The sequence below is a fragment of the Stegostoma tigrinum genome, chromosome 13 (genome assembly GCF_030684315.1).
Source record: "Stegostoma tigrinum isolate sSteTig4 chromosome 13, sSteTig4.hap1, whole genome shotgun sequence".
Classification (NCBI taxonomy): Eukaryota; Metazoa; Chordata; class Chondrichthyes; order Orectolobiformes; family Stegostomatidae; genus Stegostoma; species Stegostoma tigrinum.
The window spans coordinates 7,289,976-7,308,898 of record NC_081366.1 but is presented as its reverse complement, the minus strand read 5'-3'; the positions used below and the strand labels follow the sequence as shown (position 1 = coordinate 7,308,898).

General features: G+C 41.6%; 1 protein-coding gene across 3 annotated transcripts in view; it reads left to right on the top strand.

Moving 5' to 3' along the window:
• The first annotated feature begins 264 nt into the window (after positions 1-264).
• The window catches only part of LOC125458102 (protocadherin gamma-A1-like), a 54,436-nt gene continuing 35,777 nt past the window's right edge, over positions 265-18,923 (top strand). Inside the window, exons 1-2 of one of the 3 annotated variants that reach the window (XM_059650545.1) lie at positions 265-2,456; positions 3,435-6,664. In XM_059650545.1, the coding sequence (XP_059506528.1) occupies positions 395-2,456; positions 3,435-3,505 (2,133 nt within the window). In that variant the 5' untranslated portion in view covers positions 265-394 and the 3' untranslated portion in view covers positions 3,506-6,664. Of the gene's footprint in view, positions 2,835-3,434; positions 6,665-18,923 lie in introns of those variants that run through there. The other 2 variants (XM_048542996.2, XM_059650544.1) reach the window with 2 other exon arrangements.

Sequence of the window (18,923 nt, the reverse complement as noted above, 5' to 3'; positions counted from 1 at the left end):
ATTGATGACGAAAATGATGTAATTATCAAACAGTTCATGATTCTGATACACCACTTTGAAAACAAAACCGAAATGCAACATGCTACTTCCAGAATATTTTTTAATTGTGCACTCGTAATTTGAAAAGATCTCTAAAGGGTCTAGCTTTAAGAATGGTTGCAGTTATTGGGCGAAACTCGTCGTGTCGCTGTCTACCAATAAGAATTCGAGACGTTTTGAGAGATCGACCGCCTCCTTCGTTGGGCAAACAGAATCAAATGGGCAGTCGGTGTCTGCGTTTCTTTTGTGCGGTCACGGTCAGAAAAGCTCCCAGGATGATTAACCTTCCTTTGCTAGGTTCAAAAATAGAATATTAACATACAGCTAGCATTTTTTTCTCTGTCAGAGGTGACGCATGAATATGATAATGGCGACTATACTGATGAGCCGGGTGTCTATTATTTTTTTGCTGTGTATATCCAACCTGGTTTCCGAACAACTTCGCTACTCGATTCCCGAGGAAATGGAACGTGGAACCTTTGTTGGCCACTTTGCTGAAGATCTAGGATTAAAGGTTTGGGAATTACCGACTCGCAAAATTCTGCTGCTTTCTGATTACTCAAAGCAATACATGGAGGTAAATGTGGAAAATGGCTTCTTGTTTGTTAATGAAAGAATCGACAGAGAGCAGCTTTGCCCCAAATCCCCTGCATGTTCTCTATCTTTCCAAATCACGCTCGATGATCCTTTAGAAATATATCCCGTTGAAGTGGAGATACTAGATGTAAATGACAATTCGCCCGTCTTTTCGAAGAAGGAATTCTATTTGCAAATCAATGAGTTAAATGCGCCGGGCACTCGCTTCCCTCTCGAGAGCGCGCGTGATTTGGATGTGGGCACCAACACGATCAACACTTATCAGATCAGTCCGAACGAGCACTTCGGTATTAAAGTGCAGACAAGAAGAGGTGGAAGTAAAAACGCCGAGCTGATATTAAAGACGCATTTGGACCGTGAACAACAGGCAATGTTCACTCTTGTACTGACGGCTATCGACGGTGGGATTCCGCACAGGTCTGGCACGGCGCGGATCATTATTAACATCATGGACGGAAATGATAACCCGCCTATATTTGATCATGAAACCTACAGGACGTCTGCACTAGAAAACATGGCGAATGGCTCTTTGGTGTTAAAAGTTCATGCTGTTGATCTGGACGAAGGGACAAACGCTGAGGTAACATATTCTTTCACAAATCATGTTTCCCAGAACATTCGAGAGATGTTCAAATTGGACCCTGTGACTGGAGAGATCAGAGTTCGAGGAGTGCTCGATTTTGAAGAAACAAATGTTTATGAATTTGACGTCCAAGCAATGAACTCAGCTCCACCTGAATTATCAGCTCTTGCAAATGTTGTCATTGATGTAGTTGACACGAACGACAATAGCCCTGAGTTGCAAATAACAATGCTATCCAGTGCTGTGCCGGAAGATACTTCTTCGGGGCTTGGTATAGCACTCATCAGCGTAACGGATCGCGATTCTGGCGAATATGGTGAAGTTCAGTGTCAGATCCCGGAGAGCATTCCGTTCAAGATCGAAAGATCTTTGAAGGACAACTACAAGTTGGTAACCAATGGCATTCTGGATCATGAAATATCTCCGCTATACAACATCTCCGTTTCAGCCTGGGACGGTGGATTTCCTCCACTTTCAGTAAGTAGATTCATTGTGATTTCAGTAATTGATGTCAATGATAATGCGCCAAAATTTACACAATCGTCATATAACGTGTATCTGACGGAGAACAATACACCCGCTGCTTCCATATTTGCTGTGAGTGCAACGGATGCTGATTTGAATCAGAATGCGGCAATATCTTATTCTATTATCGATGATCAACAGCAAGAAGAAATGCTTTCTTCTGCCTACATCACGATCAACTCTAAAAATGGGAACGTTTACGCGCTGCACTCCTTTGACTACGAGCAACAGAAACATTTCCGGTTGAAAGTCCAAGCTCAAGATGCTGGATCGCCTCCACTGAGTAGCACTGCCCTTGTAAATGTAATTATCCTGGATCAAAATGACAATGCACCCATTATTGTTACACCTTTAACATGGAACAACGCAGCGACTGTGGAAGTTATACCCCATTCAACATATCCAGGATATATGGTCATCAAGGTAATTGCCACTGATGAAGACTCTGGCCAGAACGCAAGGCTTTCCTACGAATTACTGGAATCTACGGATCCTAGTCTCTTTACTGTTGGACTTCTCTCCGGAGAAATCAGAGCAACGCGAACATTTAGTGAACAAGATATGCTTGCTCTCCGCGTGGTCGTCTGTGTGAAGGACAACGGACAGCCAAGCCTTTCCAGCACCGCCACAATATCCTTTACCATAACGTCCAATGTTACTGAGAAATCATTTGAACAACGAGATGAACCCAGACGTTCGGATCATTTTTCAGGTTTAAATAGTTATTTAATCATCATTTTTGGATCCACTTCCTTTTTGTTTCTCACAATAATATTATTTTTGCTAACCTTGAAGTGCAGACAAGATAGAAATACTGCTGCAGACTATGGCACTGCAGTTTGTTGTTGTAATGGGAGGAATGCGAATGATGGCTTTAATCGTACACCAACAGGAAGGGATCCTTTGAATTATAGCGGGACCGTTCAGACCGGAAGTTATCATTACAGTGTGTGCCTGTCACCAGAATCATCGAAGAGTGACTTTCTGTTTTTAAAACCCTGTAATCCCACGTTGCCTTTCAACGATCTGAGTGTTCATGACAGCAATGCTAGAAACTAACTTCGACAGCAAACTATTCTTTGAAAAGCAGGTAATTCTTCGTTAATAATTATGATGTTTTCAATTAGAGATTCACTGCTATACATAAAGAGGATTTTCATACTGATACTGGAAAGCTTATTTTGCATAAGTTTCTAACTACTGTTGCTGCATTTCCATGGGTTCTGCAATAGTATCCTTGTCTAATATTCTGACGTTTTTCTGCTTTGAACAGCTTTTTAATTGAAAGCTATTACAAAACCCATTTTCCCTCCGCCCTTTTCATGATTCTGTTTTTAATAATAGTTGTATATAAGTTTCAGAACTCCAATATTCGTACAGAATCGATAATCCTTTACTTTGTACAGCCTGTACTTCTCGTAAAGGCGGATTGCGCATTCATATCAACGGATTGCGGGAGTGAAGTCGTTAATTTTGGACTTGGGTGTCCACTGTGAAGCAGTGACCACAAAACAAGGTGTTAGTATTTTGTATTCGTTTGCGTTAAAGTGTCAACTGCCATTAATTTTGCAGGAATCTTACCAGGTTATCCTTTCAACTTCTCTACCTTATGCGCAAAGCGCTTGATGCACTGCATGACTAATTTACATTTGATGCGAGCTCACGTGTTGGATTATTTTTCCTTAAACAGCATATCCGGAACTAGTTCATTATTACCCACTTCAAATCTTCGAAGAACGTTTGCGCTGGCCTCTAACTTAGAAGATTCCAATTATCATCCAGAACCTCCAACATAAAATGCAGGCTGCATGTCTAGTAGAGTGTAAACGGCGACCTGTGCCGTTCGTGTTGCCGAACTTTGGATAACAGAAATACCTGTCATATGTTAAAAGCGAAATCCTTGTTTTTGCGCCCTCATGCCGATCAAAATGTTCCTAGGACACTTCTTCAAAGAATAGCGGAGTGTCCACTTCACTAGTCATTCAGACATCTGCAAAAGACCAATTCGCTGTCCCTTGCCACTTTGCTGTTTGTGGAAACTTATTTTGGATCTTTGATTCGCGGAACCGTACATTACAGAAGTGGACCTTCAGCCATCGAGAATATGCCGCTAAAATTACACTAAATCTAAAGTCGCTCCATTTTTCAGCAGCAAGCATACAGCTTTGAATGCTATGATATTTCAAGTGTTCATCCAACTGCTTATTTAAATGTTGTGAGATTACCATCTCAATTACCCCGCAAAGCAGTGGATGTCAAACTTCGTCAGATCACCCTGCTTCCTTCATTTGAAAAGTTCGTCCTGAACAGAAAAATTCTTTTCGGGACCCTGAATCAGAGAAGTGTGTTGTAAATTTACTGTTCCTTCTTTCCTGTATCTATTGTTTTTATGTTACTATGTGGATAATGCTTTGAACGTTGTTAGCGTTTTCCGGCTAATTTTCATTTATTAGTTAACTATTTTAGAAAATGGTATTGAGAAAACGAATGGGTCACATTCGCATCATAAAGAACTTTATTTCACACAAGTTAATAACCAAAATGTCTGATACCTGCAACGACAATGTACCCACCATTTTGGAGAGAAATTAATTGTATCCACCAATCCACCTGGCGGGAATGTTTGCTACTTACTCGTTCATCAGGCAATATTTGCTTTTTAGTTAAATAAACTGACAGTGGAAATTACATTGCTCGCAAGAGAGTCTGAACAAACGTAGAAACACTTTCCGATAAGAGTTGACTACGTAACTCAGCAAAAATTGTTTTCCTCCAATAATCAAAATTCTAAGACTTTCAGCTCTCTTGATTATGACTGGCGTCAGACAAGTTTTAGAGAGTCAGAAACCGAAGTACACAGAACCTCAAGCGCCAATGTTAGTCAAGAGCTTCAATGAAACTACTGGAAATGTTAATATAAAATATTAATTATTTTAATTAAATGGGGAACTTTCCAATGGTACTTCCATTCAATGTCAAGTAGAAATGGTCAGTGACATGAATCAAAGAACCTTAAGCTTGTCAGACAAAAGTCTCGATGCTACCCAGTTGTCACGTGGATTGGGCTGCTTTTGTTGTCGAGGGCTCAGGAGTAAAGCTGAATATGCAGAATCTTAGACTACAGTTCCACTTTTTTATCTTTACGATGGAGGTAGGGCCCTTGATGAAGCAGCAGAAGGTCGGTTTTGGATACTGCGCGAGGAATTCGTGCAGTCCTGCAGCTAAAATATTCCACGCACTCCATTTTTGGCTCATCCAATTTCAACTGAAATTTGAGGATCTTTATTTTTGCGCGATCTTGTTTGTTTTCAATTTGCGTAGAGCTCCTTGGTCTATATTTAGAACATGCGGCATTGCTATCAATCAGGGCAGTTTATTTTACCTCACATATGGAATTGCAATGCTTTGTTCGGATCTGAACATCAGTTGTCAGGATTTGCAGCGGGAGAGATGCTGCAGAGCCCCCAGTGATCAGCACCGGTAAATTTGCAGGGGAGCAACTGTTGCTGAATAGCACTACTGATGGTGGCTCCCTTCCCCTGGTCCTGAATTAGAGGTAGACCAATAGGGCGGCGGTTGGCTGAATTATGCTGCTTGCTTCATCAGAGCTCACCTTGGCAATCATTCACATAAATGTTAGCATTGAAGATGACCTGAGGAAATTCTGGCTAGGACAATTTTTGTTTATGAAGTATAGCCGTCTTGCACGCCAGCTTGGGCTTTTGTCTGGTCCAAAATTGATCGTGTATCCAATGTCCAGTTTTAGTATTTGGCATCAGATTGAGAGAATACAGCGTGTGAAATACTGGCCTCGAAAATAGTTGGGATCTCAGCAGGAGAAATGAGCAAACTTTAACTATTTGCTGAATGGCTTTCACGCTGCTCATCATGGAAAATGAAAAAAAAGAAAGGAATAAAAGGAAATGTTTTATTTAAATATTGCACCTTCCAATATCAAGGCTTTTCAAGTTCTGCACAGCAAAATACTTACTTTTATTCATTTATTGTCCGCCCCTAGTTGCCCTAGAGAAGGCAGCGATGAGCTGCCTTCTTGAACAGCAACAGCCCATGTGCCGTAAGTAGGCTCACAATACCATTAGCGACAGAAGGTTACGATTTTGACCCTTCGCCAGTGCAGTGCTGGCGACGTATCTCCAAATCAGGAGGGTGAGAGCCTTGGAAAAGTACTTGCAGTTTGTGGTGTTCCCATGTATCTGCTGTCCGGTTCTTCTAGGTCTTAGGCTTGGACGAGGTTGTCTAAGGATGGAAGGCGGATTTCGGACGAATAATTGCAGTTTTAATGCAATAAACATTGCAGCCAATTTGTGCATACTAAGATTGGGCAGTTTCTTGTTTTCATGTGTGCTGTTTGAGTCATTGACCACCACGATCTCGAGTTGCATCTGGTAAAATTGATTTCCGTTTAAGGCAATTTAGCGAAAGAGCGAAACGATCTTGCCGTTCAACATATGCATCACTTTTTTATTTAGAAGTTTCACCAGGCTGAGAGCTCATTAGCAATCTGCTAATACTCCTGGTACGTTTACGTAGAGGACATATGAATTCAAATTTTGTAACCTAGGTTAATGGTGATCTATAGAAGTGAGAATTTTAATCGGGCCTGCACATTGCGAGGCTACAGATTGTGCTGATTTGCATATTTAGAGTTGCTATCCTATGTTATGAAAGGGGTGCTAATGCTTTGATTCCTCGATCGATTGTTAGGACTGAAAGGCAAATAGTTTAAATAATCCACTGTTCCAGATGTACCATGCACTTGTGCCGAACAACTGGGTCAAGTTTAATAGGAAATTCAGGCTCATGTCCTTTAAGTTGTCCACTATCTCGTTGCTTTAAATCAAGAATATTTCACTGAAGTTCAGTAATAACTTGCGACGCAGCTACTTTAGATAATGGAACGGGGCGCACCTTTTCACCGTGACAGGTCAAGGAGGTGGGATGAGGTTAGTAGGTAGGAGATGGAGGTGCGGCTTGGGGTGGGAGGAAGGGATGGGTGAGAGGAAGAAAATCTCCCCTTCCCCCACCGCATCCCAAAACCAGCCCAGTTGGTCCCCTCCCCCCACTGCGCCACACAACCAGCCCAGCTCTTCCCCTCCACCCACTGCATCCCAAAATCAGTCCAACCTGTCTCTGCCTCCCTAAACTGTTCTTCCTCTCACCCATCCCTTCCTCCCACCCCAAGCCGCACCTCCATCTCCTACCTACTAACCTCATCCCACCTCCTTGACCTGTCCATCTTCCCTGGGCTGACCTATCCCCTCCCCACCTATACTCTCCTCTCCACCTATCTTCTTTTCTCTCCATCTTCGGTCCGCCTCCCCCCACTCCCTATTTATTCCAGAACCCTCACCCCATCCCCCTCTCTGATGAAGGGTCTAGGCCTGAAACGTCAGCTTTTGTGCTCCTGAGATGCTGCTTGGCCTGCTGTGTTCATCCAGCCTCACATTTTATTATCTATCATTTCTGAATGTGATGGGCCTTTGGTTTCCTCCATCACCACCAACTGTTTCAACTTTGCTAGGGCTGGATCTTTATGCGTCCAAAGTCTGCTATTGTCAGCTGTGACTGAAAATGTATCTAGAAAATTTAAAATAATTACAGATCTTCCTAGTGGCTGTACCACTGGTGTATTATCTGCCAGCAGAGGTGGCACAATGCATCCACATTTGCTTTTTATCCATATAGACTTAAAATCATGTACATTTAGGATTAGAGCCCACTGCTGAATTAGGCCTGAAGCTATAGGTGGCACTGGCTTGACCTCTTTTTTGTGGGCCTAGTAGGGGTTTGTGCATTATTATTATCACAAATTTACATCTGCAAAAGCATTGGTTGGACTTCCGGACTGCAAATATAACCACCAAACATTCTTCCAATATCGGTGTATTTAAACTCGGCGTGAGCCAAAGTCCTGGATGCATACACTCTTGGATGTTCCTCTCCATTGGGCCACTTAGGAGCTAATATTACACCAATTCTGTGAGGGAAGGCATTGCATGTCAATACCAGATCTCACTTGGGATTGTTGTATGTCAACATCTTAGAGAATTGTCGCTATTTCTTCATTTCCCTCAAAATGATGACTTGGCTATGCAATCATTCCCAGGGCTGACTTTTTTAAAGAGTTCATGTAAATATGCAACGATGGATGACAGGCTATGTATGAACCAACCCTAGGAAGGATATAAGCTCTGGTATAGAAATGGGAGCCAGGGAATCTAGACCTTCCTCAAAAACTTCAGATATGTAATTAAAAATTGTTGAGCCAATCTAAGTGAATCTTTCTTCACAATTTTGCTCCAGCAAGCTTGGACCAGAGCCTTTTTCTGCAATCAATGGTAACTGAACCATCTCCTTCTCATAAGAGACCAGAAATACTTACCGCAAACTCAAAGATGACTGTTGTGAGCAAATTTCTTCAGGAACGTGCTATTATCTTGTCACCATTGAAATAGGTCCCCAGAGGACTCCATCCAACACCAAATTGCCCCTTATTTACATATGGAGAGTTCTTGCCTCTGATTCAGTTCCCTCAGAGTCTGCTCTCAGAGAAAACAGGATATCTGACACTCCTGCTCTTATTTGTTTTCCAGGGTTCCCTGATTGGATCAGATTCAAACCACCAATCAGGAAACTCATATTCCATGAGGTTCCACCTAGCTGACCTCATTACAAGCACTATAGCCTGTACTGATTGTTCTAAAAATGATAATAGGTGGATAGATAGGTTAGATAGTGATAGCCATGGAGAGGAAGTGACAAAAAAAGGAGGGATGACATAACTATTTACCAATGCCCTGCATGAAGGATCGCATCAAGAAGTAGAGATGAATGATAAAGCATGAAGAAAGCCACATCCAATGTTGGATGAAAATCCTGCAGGAATCCAGTTGAATGTCATTGTGTGGTTGTGAGGCATCTTCTGGTTGTGTTGGCACTGACGTTTCCTGGCATGCATATGGTTAACAGCATATAAAACACTTCTCAGATGAAGTCCTATTTTCTTCACATACACATGTGTATGGAGTTGTAAACTACTTTCTTACTTCAGGAATTGCAAATGCAACCAATCATTGTTCTTTCAATGGAAAACAATGTCACTTCTGTTCATGTAATGGAAGGAAGTTCATTGTTGGAGCAACTGACTATGCCTAAGGCATTAAAGAATACTTAGAGAAATGAGTTGTGCTCAGTGATTGTCCACTAGCAATCACAACCAAGTTTTTTATATTACCTTACAACATCCTGGACAGCACCATCACCATCCCTGGCTATGTCCTGTCCCATGTGTAGGACACAACCAGAAGAGGTGGTAGCATAGTTCTATTCAGTTGGGAGGGTGCTGTCTTAGGAGTCTGAAACATTGCCTCCACACCCCAATACATCTCACAGCATCAGATATAACATAGAAGGAATCCGCTGCCGGTTAGTGAATGTCACTCGGCATACCCTCAGGTGATGAATCAGTCCCACACATGTTAAACAGAAATTGGGGGAAACACTGGGAGTGGTATGGATGCACAATGTGCTCTGAAAGGGGAGGGGACTTAAATGTCAACCACCAAGAGTGACTCAACAGCACCACCATTAACTAAGCTGATTGAATCCTCAAGGGCTGTGGAAGCTTGACAGCATCCAGAACATGGCAGCCTATTTGTCTGGCACCACACCCAGAGCATCTGCTCCTTCTACCACTACAGATTATCAGAGCAGCAGTGTATACCATCTAAAGTTTTTGATAAGATTTTTAGCTTGGGTTATGGATGAGGTTGTAGAGTTGCTCACCAAGCTGGTGTGTTTAATTGCAGATATGTCATCACCCTGCCAGTTATCATTATCAGTATTCCTCTGGTAAAATGTCAGTGTTCAGTTCCACTTGTTATTTATATGCCTTGGTTTGCTGGGGTGATTGGCATCACTTATAGTCCTGTTATTCAGTTATTTTACATTGGGTCATGTTCAATGTGTTTGTTGATGGAGTTCCGGATAGAGTGCCAATCTAGATTTCCCTGGCATGTCTCTGTTCGGCTTGTGCTATTATGTGATCCCAGTCAAATTCATGCCCTTCCTTGTCCGTGCACAATGAGAACAGTGAGAATTGGTCATGTCTCTTCATGGCTAGTTGGTGTTCATGTGTCCTTATTGTCAGCTTTCTTCCAGTTTGGCTGACATAATGTTTCTCACAGTCCTTTAATGGTATTTTGTATATTATGTTAGCTTTATTGGTTGTGGGTATGGGATCCTTTACATTCATCTGTAGCTTTCACAGGGTGATTGTTGGTTTGTGGGCTACCCTGATACCGAGTTGTCTGAGTAGTCTTGTGGTCATCTCTGATATATCTCTGATATACAGTGGGGCGACGAGTGTCTCTGGCCATGTTGTGACTTCTTGTTGTGGTCTGACATGGAGGTAGCAGCAGATTGTGCTTTTTGGGTATTCATACATTTTAGAAACTCCAGAACAGGAGCACTTACTTATGGAGTTTTTAAAAAGGAATGGATACCCCAAAAACATAATCAGAAGTGATGCCAAAAACCCCAGCAAACCAAGGCATATAAATATCATGCGGGTCAAAACAGCAACAGTTCACCGGAGGTGCATGATGGTGTTATCTAGCAGGGTGACAAAATGTTTTCAATCAAGCACACCAGCTTGGCGAGCAGGTCTACACCCTCAGAGTTTGCAATATTCAAGATGCATGGAAGGAAGTTACCAAAGATCCTCAGATAGTGCCTTCCAAAGCAACAACTAATTCCTTCTATACGGACAGGGGCAGAATGGTAACATTACTCTCTGCAAGTTTGTCTCCAAGCCATTCACCAGCCTGACTTGGAAATACATTGCCATTCCTTCACTGTGACTTGGTCAAAATTCTGGAAGTCCCTATCAAGTGCCATTGTGGGTCTATCTGTAGCATGTGGGTTGCAGCAGTTCAACATGGCCACTTACCACCACTTTCACTCGTGTAAGTAGGGACAAAAAAAAATGCTGGCTAGACAGCGACACCCAAATCCCATATTCCATAAGTGAACAAAAAAAATACATTGCTGCTAAACTGAGTCTGCAGCAGGGTGATGAGGGAACCAACAAGAGGGAATAATATACCAACCTCATCCTCAGCACGCTGACTGCTGCAGTTGCATCTATTCATGGCAAACTTGGTAGAAGTAACATTCATGCAGTCCATGTGGAGACAATTCTCATCTTCACATAAAAACATCCTTCATTGTGTTGTGTGGCACTATCAACATACTGAAACAGTTCTATCACAGAGTCATACAGTCATAGAGCTGTACAGCATGGAAATAGATCCTTCAGTCCAACTCATCCATGCCGACCAGATCCTAAATTAATCTAGTCCCATTTACCAGCATTTGGCCCATATCCTTCTAAACCCTTACCATTCATGTACCCATCCAGCTGCTTTTTAAATGTTGTAATTGTACCAGCCTCCTAGACTTCTTCTGGCAGCTGATTTCATACATGCACATCCCTCTGTGTGTAAAAGTCAGCCATCAGATCTCTTTTAAATCTTTCCCTTCTCACCTCAAACTTACGGCCTCTAGTTTTGGTCTCCTCTACCCTGAGCAAAAGACCTTGACTATTCACCCTATCCATGCTCCTCATGATTTTATTAATTCCTATGAATTATTAATTCTCAGCCTCTGATACTTTGGGGAGGATAACCTCAGCCTCCCCCTGCAGCTCAAACCCTGACAGAGAACCCATGAATCACTGTGGTTCATCAGCAGCAGGCAAATTGCACTTCAACAAATTTGAAAGCTCACGACCCTGAATATCTCCCCAATTTACAATTTGTATCAAGCCAGGGATAAACCCTAGTTAAATGTAAAGTTCAGGAGGGCATGTCAACAACTGCCCAACATACATCTGAAATGAGGTTTCGACTTGTCGAAACTACAAATTACAGCTCATGCTTGCCAAATGACATAAGCAGCAAGTGACAGAGATGAACAATTCCACAGCCAACTGATCAGATTAAAGCTCTGCAGGTGCGGTCACATCAAGTCATGAAAAGTGGTGGATAACCAAATGAACCACTGGGGTGAATGGACCCACAGATGTTCAATCTTTGATCTGGGAAGCCCAGAATATCAGTGTATATGATAAGGTTTACACATTTACAATGTTTTTCTGCCAGACTGGTGTGTGCATGATCCATCTTGGCCTCCTCCAGAGGATCATAGCATCACAGACACCTGACTTCAGCCGATTTGTCTCAGAGCGCATGATGTCAAGGAATTGTTGCAAGCACTGGATTCTGCAAAGGCTCGAGTCACTAACAGTAGTCCGGCTATAGTACTGAAGAATTGTGCTCTAGAACGCACTGATTATTGGCCAAACCTTTTGAGAGAAGGTACAGCTACAACACTGGCCATCTACCAGATCATGTGGCAAATTGACCAGGTAAGTCCTGTGCAAAGTAAGATATAGAATTACAACCCAGTCTATTACTGGCCAATCTGTCTACGATCCAACATCAGCAAAATGATGTAAAGTGTCATCACATTGCTCTTAAGTAGCACATACTCAACAATAACCTGCTAACTGATATTCAGCTTGCATTCTGCCAGGGCCAGTCAACTTCTTGCTTTCATTACAGCCTTAGCTTAAACATTCATAAGTGAGCTTAATTCCACAGATGAGATGAGAGTAAATAACCTTGACATTAAATTCACTTTGGATCTTAAGGAGCCCTGGGATCAGGAGATTATACTCCTCTAGTTGGACTTGTACTGAGCACAAAATAAGGCAATTGTGGTGGTTGGATGTCAGCAATCCAACTGACATGGCATCCCTGCAGGAGTTCCACAATTTCATGTTCTAGACCAACCATATTCAGCTGCTTCACCAATGATGTTCCCTCCATCAGGAGGTCAGAACTGAGGATGTTCACCAATGATTACACAACATTCAGCATCATTCATGACTTCTCATAGACTCAAGCTACTCATGTCCATGCCCAAATACAGCATGGCCTGGACATCATCATAGAATTTTAACAGTGTGGAAGCAGGTCATTTGACCAACTGAGTCTACACCCAAAACCTGAAGAGCATCCCAACCAAATCCACACCCATTCCAGTAACCCTGCACTTGCCATGGGCAACTGGCTTAATATACACGTCTGTGGACACTATGAACAATTTGCATTGGCCAATGGACCCCTTTGGGTTGTAAGAGAAACTGGGGCATCCAGAGGAAACCCATGCAGACATGGGGAGAATGTGAAAACTCCATGCAGATCATTGCCCAAGGTTGGAATTGAATCCAGTTCCCTGCCACTGTAAGGCAACAGTGCTAACCACTGAGCCACCATGCCACCCCAAATGTGTATGAGCCAATGACTATTGCCCAGAAACTGAACTGATATGGCCCTGGTTAACCTGACCTTGATGGTTCTTAAGGTTTTAGAGTGAATTATTAACGATGAGTTTGTGGAGCACTTGGAAGTATATAGTAAAATAGGGCAGAGTCAGCATGACTTCAACAAGGGAAGTTCATACCTGAAAAATCTATTAAAATTCTTTGAGAAGAGAAAGAACAAGTGAAACAAATGAGAGAGGCCATGGACGTAATCTATTTAGATTTCTCAAAGTCTTTTGACAGGAAACCTCTAAATAAGATAAGAGCCCATGGTGTTGGGGAGATGGACTGGCATCAACAGAGGATTGTCTGACTGGCAGATGGCAGACAGTAGGCATAAAGGCAGGTGGCTGCTGGTGGCTCATGGAGTCCCGTAGGTGTCAGTGTTGGAACCTCAAAGTTACACATTATGCATTAATGACCCTGGATGAAGAAACTGAGGGCATTGTTGTTTAGTTTGCAAGTTACACAAAGAAAAGTGGAGGTGAGCCTGCAGGACAACTTGGACATGCTGGGTGAGTGGGCAAAGAAGTAATAGCTGGAATACCTGTGGCAAAATGTGAGGTTATACATTATGGTAGGAAGAATAGAGGTGTGGACTATTTTCCAAGTGTGGAAAGGCTTTGAAAATCTGAAGTGCAAAGGGACTGGACAGTCTTAGTTCAGGATTCTCTTAAGGTTAACTTGCACGTCCATTTGATGGTTTGGAAGGCACATGCATTATTGGCATTCTTTTCAAGAGGACTAGAAAACAAGAGCAGGGATGTACTGTTGAGTCTGTACAAGTCTCTGATCAGACCATAACTGGAATATTGCAAGCAGTTTTGAACGCTGTCAGTAAGGAAAGATGTGCTGACATTGGAGAGAATCCCGACGAGGTTTACAAAAATGATCACATGGATGAAGAGCTGGTCTTTTGTGGAGTGGTTGAGGACTGTGAGCTTGTTTTTGGAGTTTAGAAGGATGAGGGGAGGTCCGATTGAAACTTACGGGAGCCTGACATACCTGGATACTGTGGTAGTGGAGTAGATGCTTCTACTAGTTGGAGAGCCTAGGCCCCAGAGCATGGCTTCAGAGTGAAGTGGTAACCCTTTATATCTGAGATGAGGAAGAATTTCTTCATGTTGTGACTCTGTGGAACTCATTGCCACAAAAGGCTGTGGAGGCCAAGTTATTGAATGCACTGAAGATAAATGCAGGTTTTTAAATGGTAACGGAATCAAGGGTCGCAGGGAGAAGGCAGGAGAAAAGTGTTGAGTAACATATTAGCCATGATAGAATTGTGGAGCAAACTTATTGGGCTGACTGACCTAATTCTGCTGCAATATTTTATGGTCTTGGAGTTTTAATATAGTTCCAACAGCAGGTCAATGGCTGTTAATTGTTCAGCTACTAATTCACCTTCTGACTCCCCAAGTTCTACTCACCATAAAGTTTTAACCTATGGCTATAGTAAATTTTAATAACCATTTATTATAAGAAGTGACTCTGGATTACATTTTGTTAATGGTTGTAATATTATAGATTGCACAATGGTTGAAATCATAAATTCATGGAGAATAACCTGATAACTTGATATAATTAACTGTTGAAATGAATTCATCTAGAGATCATGGTGATTATAAATACTTGCCTAAACAGAAATGTAAGGTAACTTTTCTACTTAGAAAATTCATAATTTTCAAATGCATCTAAAAGGAAAGGGGATATACAAATTAATACATTATGAAGCTTATAGCTCTAATCCAAATATGAATTCATTTTAAAATTTTTCTTGTCTCAGAATTCCACAAGAAATGGATCAGATCTAAGTGGTGCAGTCCTATAACATTCAGTCATAAATGGTGGTGGACATTTACCCAACTCAGTGGAGGAGAAGGCTCCTCAAAAGTCACCAAATTTTGTACGAGTTTAACCCAGCCAATTACAGTCCCATCAATTTTCTTTCAAACTTAAGTAATGGAATATGTCAGCGACAGTGTTCTAAAGCAATGCCGGCTTAACAATAAGCTGCTCTTTGCAGCCTACTTTGGATTCCAGTCGGACCACTCAATTTCTCATCTCATTACAGCCTTAGTTCAAACATGCAAAGAAGAGCTTATTTCCAGAAGTAAGGTGACAGGGATGGACCGTGACCTGAAGGCCACATTTGATCGACCATGTTATTAAGGAACTCCAGCAAAACTGGAGTCAATGTGAATTGGGTGGTTGGTGGGGGTGGGGGGGGGGGGGTGCAATCGACTGGCTGTAATCTTTCCTGCTATAAACGAAAGTGGTTGTGGTTGGAGGCCAGTCCTGTTAGTTCCATGATATAACCATCTTCTGCTACTTCATCAAAAACCTTCCCTCTATCATAAGGTTAGAAGTAGGTACACTTGCCAATGACCGCACAATGCTCATCACCATATATGACTCCTCAAACACTGAGGCAGTCTTTGTCAAATGCCACATGACCTAGATAATACTTAGGCATTCCCTGACAAATGGCAAGAAACATTCAAGATACACAATTATCAGGCAATCATAATCTCCAGTAAAAGCCAATCTAACTACTCCCTTACATATTCAATAGCTTCTCCATCACTGAGTCTCCCTGTATTGATATCCTGAGGTTATCATTGAGGGAAAATGTATATACACTAGCCATACAAATACAATAGCTACGAACGCAGATTCAGGGTTAGGAATCCTGAAGGTGCAACTTACCTCCCAACTGCCAAAATCCTGTCCAACATATTCAAGGCACTGTGATAGAATATTCCCCAACTCCAAGCGATGCAAGGAGCTTGACACCATCAAGGATAAAACAGCCCATTTGATTGGCACCACATCCTAACAGAATGAATGTTTAGTAGCAGTAGCGTATGCTATCTGTGAAATGCACTGCAGAAATTCACCAAAACTCCTCGACAACACCTTCTAAACCTGCGACAACTTCCAAAAGGAAGGATAGGGGAACAGATATATGGAAACAATGCCACAAATTCCTAATTTGGCTATGTGCCACCACTCTTTTTGTATCATTGGGTCAAAATCTTGGAATTTCATCCCTAATGACATTGTGGGTCTACTTACAGCACATAGCCTGCAGTGGATCAAGAAGGCAGTTCAACATCACATTCTCAAGAGCTGCTGGGAACAGACAATAAATGCTGGTTGAGTGAGTGAATTTAAAAACAAAAAAAAGGGAATGATGAAATCTCCTATTACTGTCACACCATTAATTTTTCATCTCTGTGATTTGACTATGTATCTGCTGTTTTAACTCTACCTGACTGCAGGTCAGTAGCTGTTGTATTTCTGAAGTTCTCTGAAGTTATCCAATAGCTTGCCACACTCAGAATTGTTTACAATTTTGCTTTCAGCAATTCATTTTATCTTTTTTAACATATTTTTCAAACTACCTAATTTTGTTTCAGGTTTAACACTTTAATTGTTAACTTAATTTGGTGCTTGTGTTCACAGGACTATCAGACTCTATTTTTATGATGCTCCTGTTTTGTTCTTTGAATGTTCATACCAAGGCCATAAATCAGTTATAAGAATCTATAAAGTTTTTGTTAAGTGAATTTTTCATTGAAAGAATAGAATCCATAGAATCTAAAGCATTGCGTAATTCCAGATTCTACTTTTCTTTATTTCAAATTTTACGTATGAATGACATAGCAGCACCTTTCACCAAAATATGACTTTGCAATATCAGTAATTCTTTCAAGGTTTGCAATTTCAATGGTTTTTTTTTACAGTGAAACTCTTTATAAAAGAAAAACAATGTTAAAGAAAGATCTTCAAGTGTGTATTTTGGCCATCCATATTGACAAAACTTGCTCAGTAGAAAAAATGTTTGGGAGAGATGGACTGACTAAAAATATAGTTATGTACATTAAGTAAAGAAGAAAAAATATGAAGTGTTTTTTTTCTTGTCCCTGGAAAGACAAACAAACTGTTAAGCTTGCGGGCCAGAATACAACTAAAACATCTGTAAAATGTATAATCAAATTGCATGATGCGAGTAAACTCCGTTATGATGAATTACCTGCATTCACCTTCACACTTTATTGTGCTGCGTGGCTGCCTTAAATGTGATAGATTGTGAACAGATCTAACAACTTAAGACTGCACACCAAAGAGGTGTTGTGGGCCATCACGAGCGTCAGAACTGTAATGTAAACACAATTTGAATTATCATGACACGGCATATCCCTCACTCAACAATTACCAGGGAATCAGCCCTATTTTAATGAAGAATTCAAGAGGGAATGCCAGAAGCAGTACCAGCATTCCTTACATTAAGCAGTGAACTTGCTGAGCTACAAAACAGGACAAACCGTGTGCAAATGATGCAAACCACGAGTGACAGGCTAACTGACACAATTCCATGGCCAATGAGGCAGATCTAAGATCTGCAGTTCTGCTATATCCAGTCAAGATTGGTGGCACAGAAGTAAGAAACTTCGTGGAGAATGAGGATAAATGACCTTAATGGAAGTCTCCTACATAGGTAGAAACATCAGGCTGAAGCATTTGAAATAATCTTCAGCCAGAAGAGCTGAGTAGATGAACCAGCCTAATCTTGAGGGCCCAAACATCACACATGCTATTCATCAGCCAATTTGATCACTTCTAACGACAAGATATGAACAGTGGTACTGAATACGATAAAGAAGGATGGTCGCAACAGCAGATAACAAGGTGTAGAGCTGGATGAACACAACAGGCCGAACTGTATCAGAGGAGCAGGAAGGCTGATGTTTCGGGCCTAGACCCTTCTTCAGAAGAAGGGCCTAGGCCCGAAACATCAGCCTTCCTGCTCCTCTGATGCTGCTTGGCCTGTTGTGTTCATCCCGCTCTACACCTTATTATCTCAGATTCTCCAGCATCTGCATTCCTACCAGCTTTGGCCTTGACAGCATTTCAGCAATAGTGTTAAGGATTTATGATGCAGAATGTGATCTATCCTGTATAGCTATAACATTTCCACTAACCTGACACTGTAGAAAAATTGCCCATGTATGGCAGCTACACAAAAGGATAACTGTAACCAGCCCAATTACCATCCAATAAATCTACTCTCAGTTATCAGTAAATTGATGGGAATGGCTATCAAAATCACCATCAAGCAGTCTTTGTGAAGCAATAAGCTGCACACTATGTTTAGTTTGGGTTCCATCCGGGCCCCTCACATCTGCCCTCATTATAGCCATGGAGCAGTACCAAAATAGAGCTGAATTCCAGAGGTGAAGTAAGAGTCACTGCCTTTAAAGTAAAGTCTGCATTCGACTGAATGTGGCATCGAGAATGCCTAACATAATTGGAGACAATGGGAAAAAGGGGAAAAATTATTCTCCAGTTGGGAATGTACCTGGCTCAGAGAAAAGTGGTTGTGGTTGTTGGGGTCAGTCATCAATGCCCAGTATATCTGTACAGGAATTCTTCAGGGCTGTATGCTAGGCCCAAACGTCTTCAGCTGCTTCATCAATAACCATCCCTCAATCAAAAGATTGGAAATAAGCATTTTTTCTATTGATTACACAATATTTAGCACTGTTGATAATTCCTCAGGTACTGCATCTGTTCACGTAAAATTCAGCAAGACCAAGCCAATATTCAGGTTTGGGATGACAAGTGGCAAGTAATATCTGTACCACACAGGTGCCAGGCAATGGCCATCTCCAAGAAGACAAAATCTATGTGAAAAGTGATTTTTGAGTCAAATGGTGATTATAGGTTTAGAATGATTCTCAGATGCTAAACTTACAAAAAAAAGCC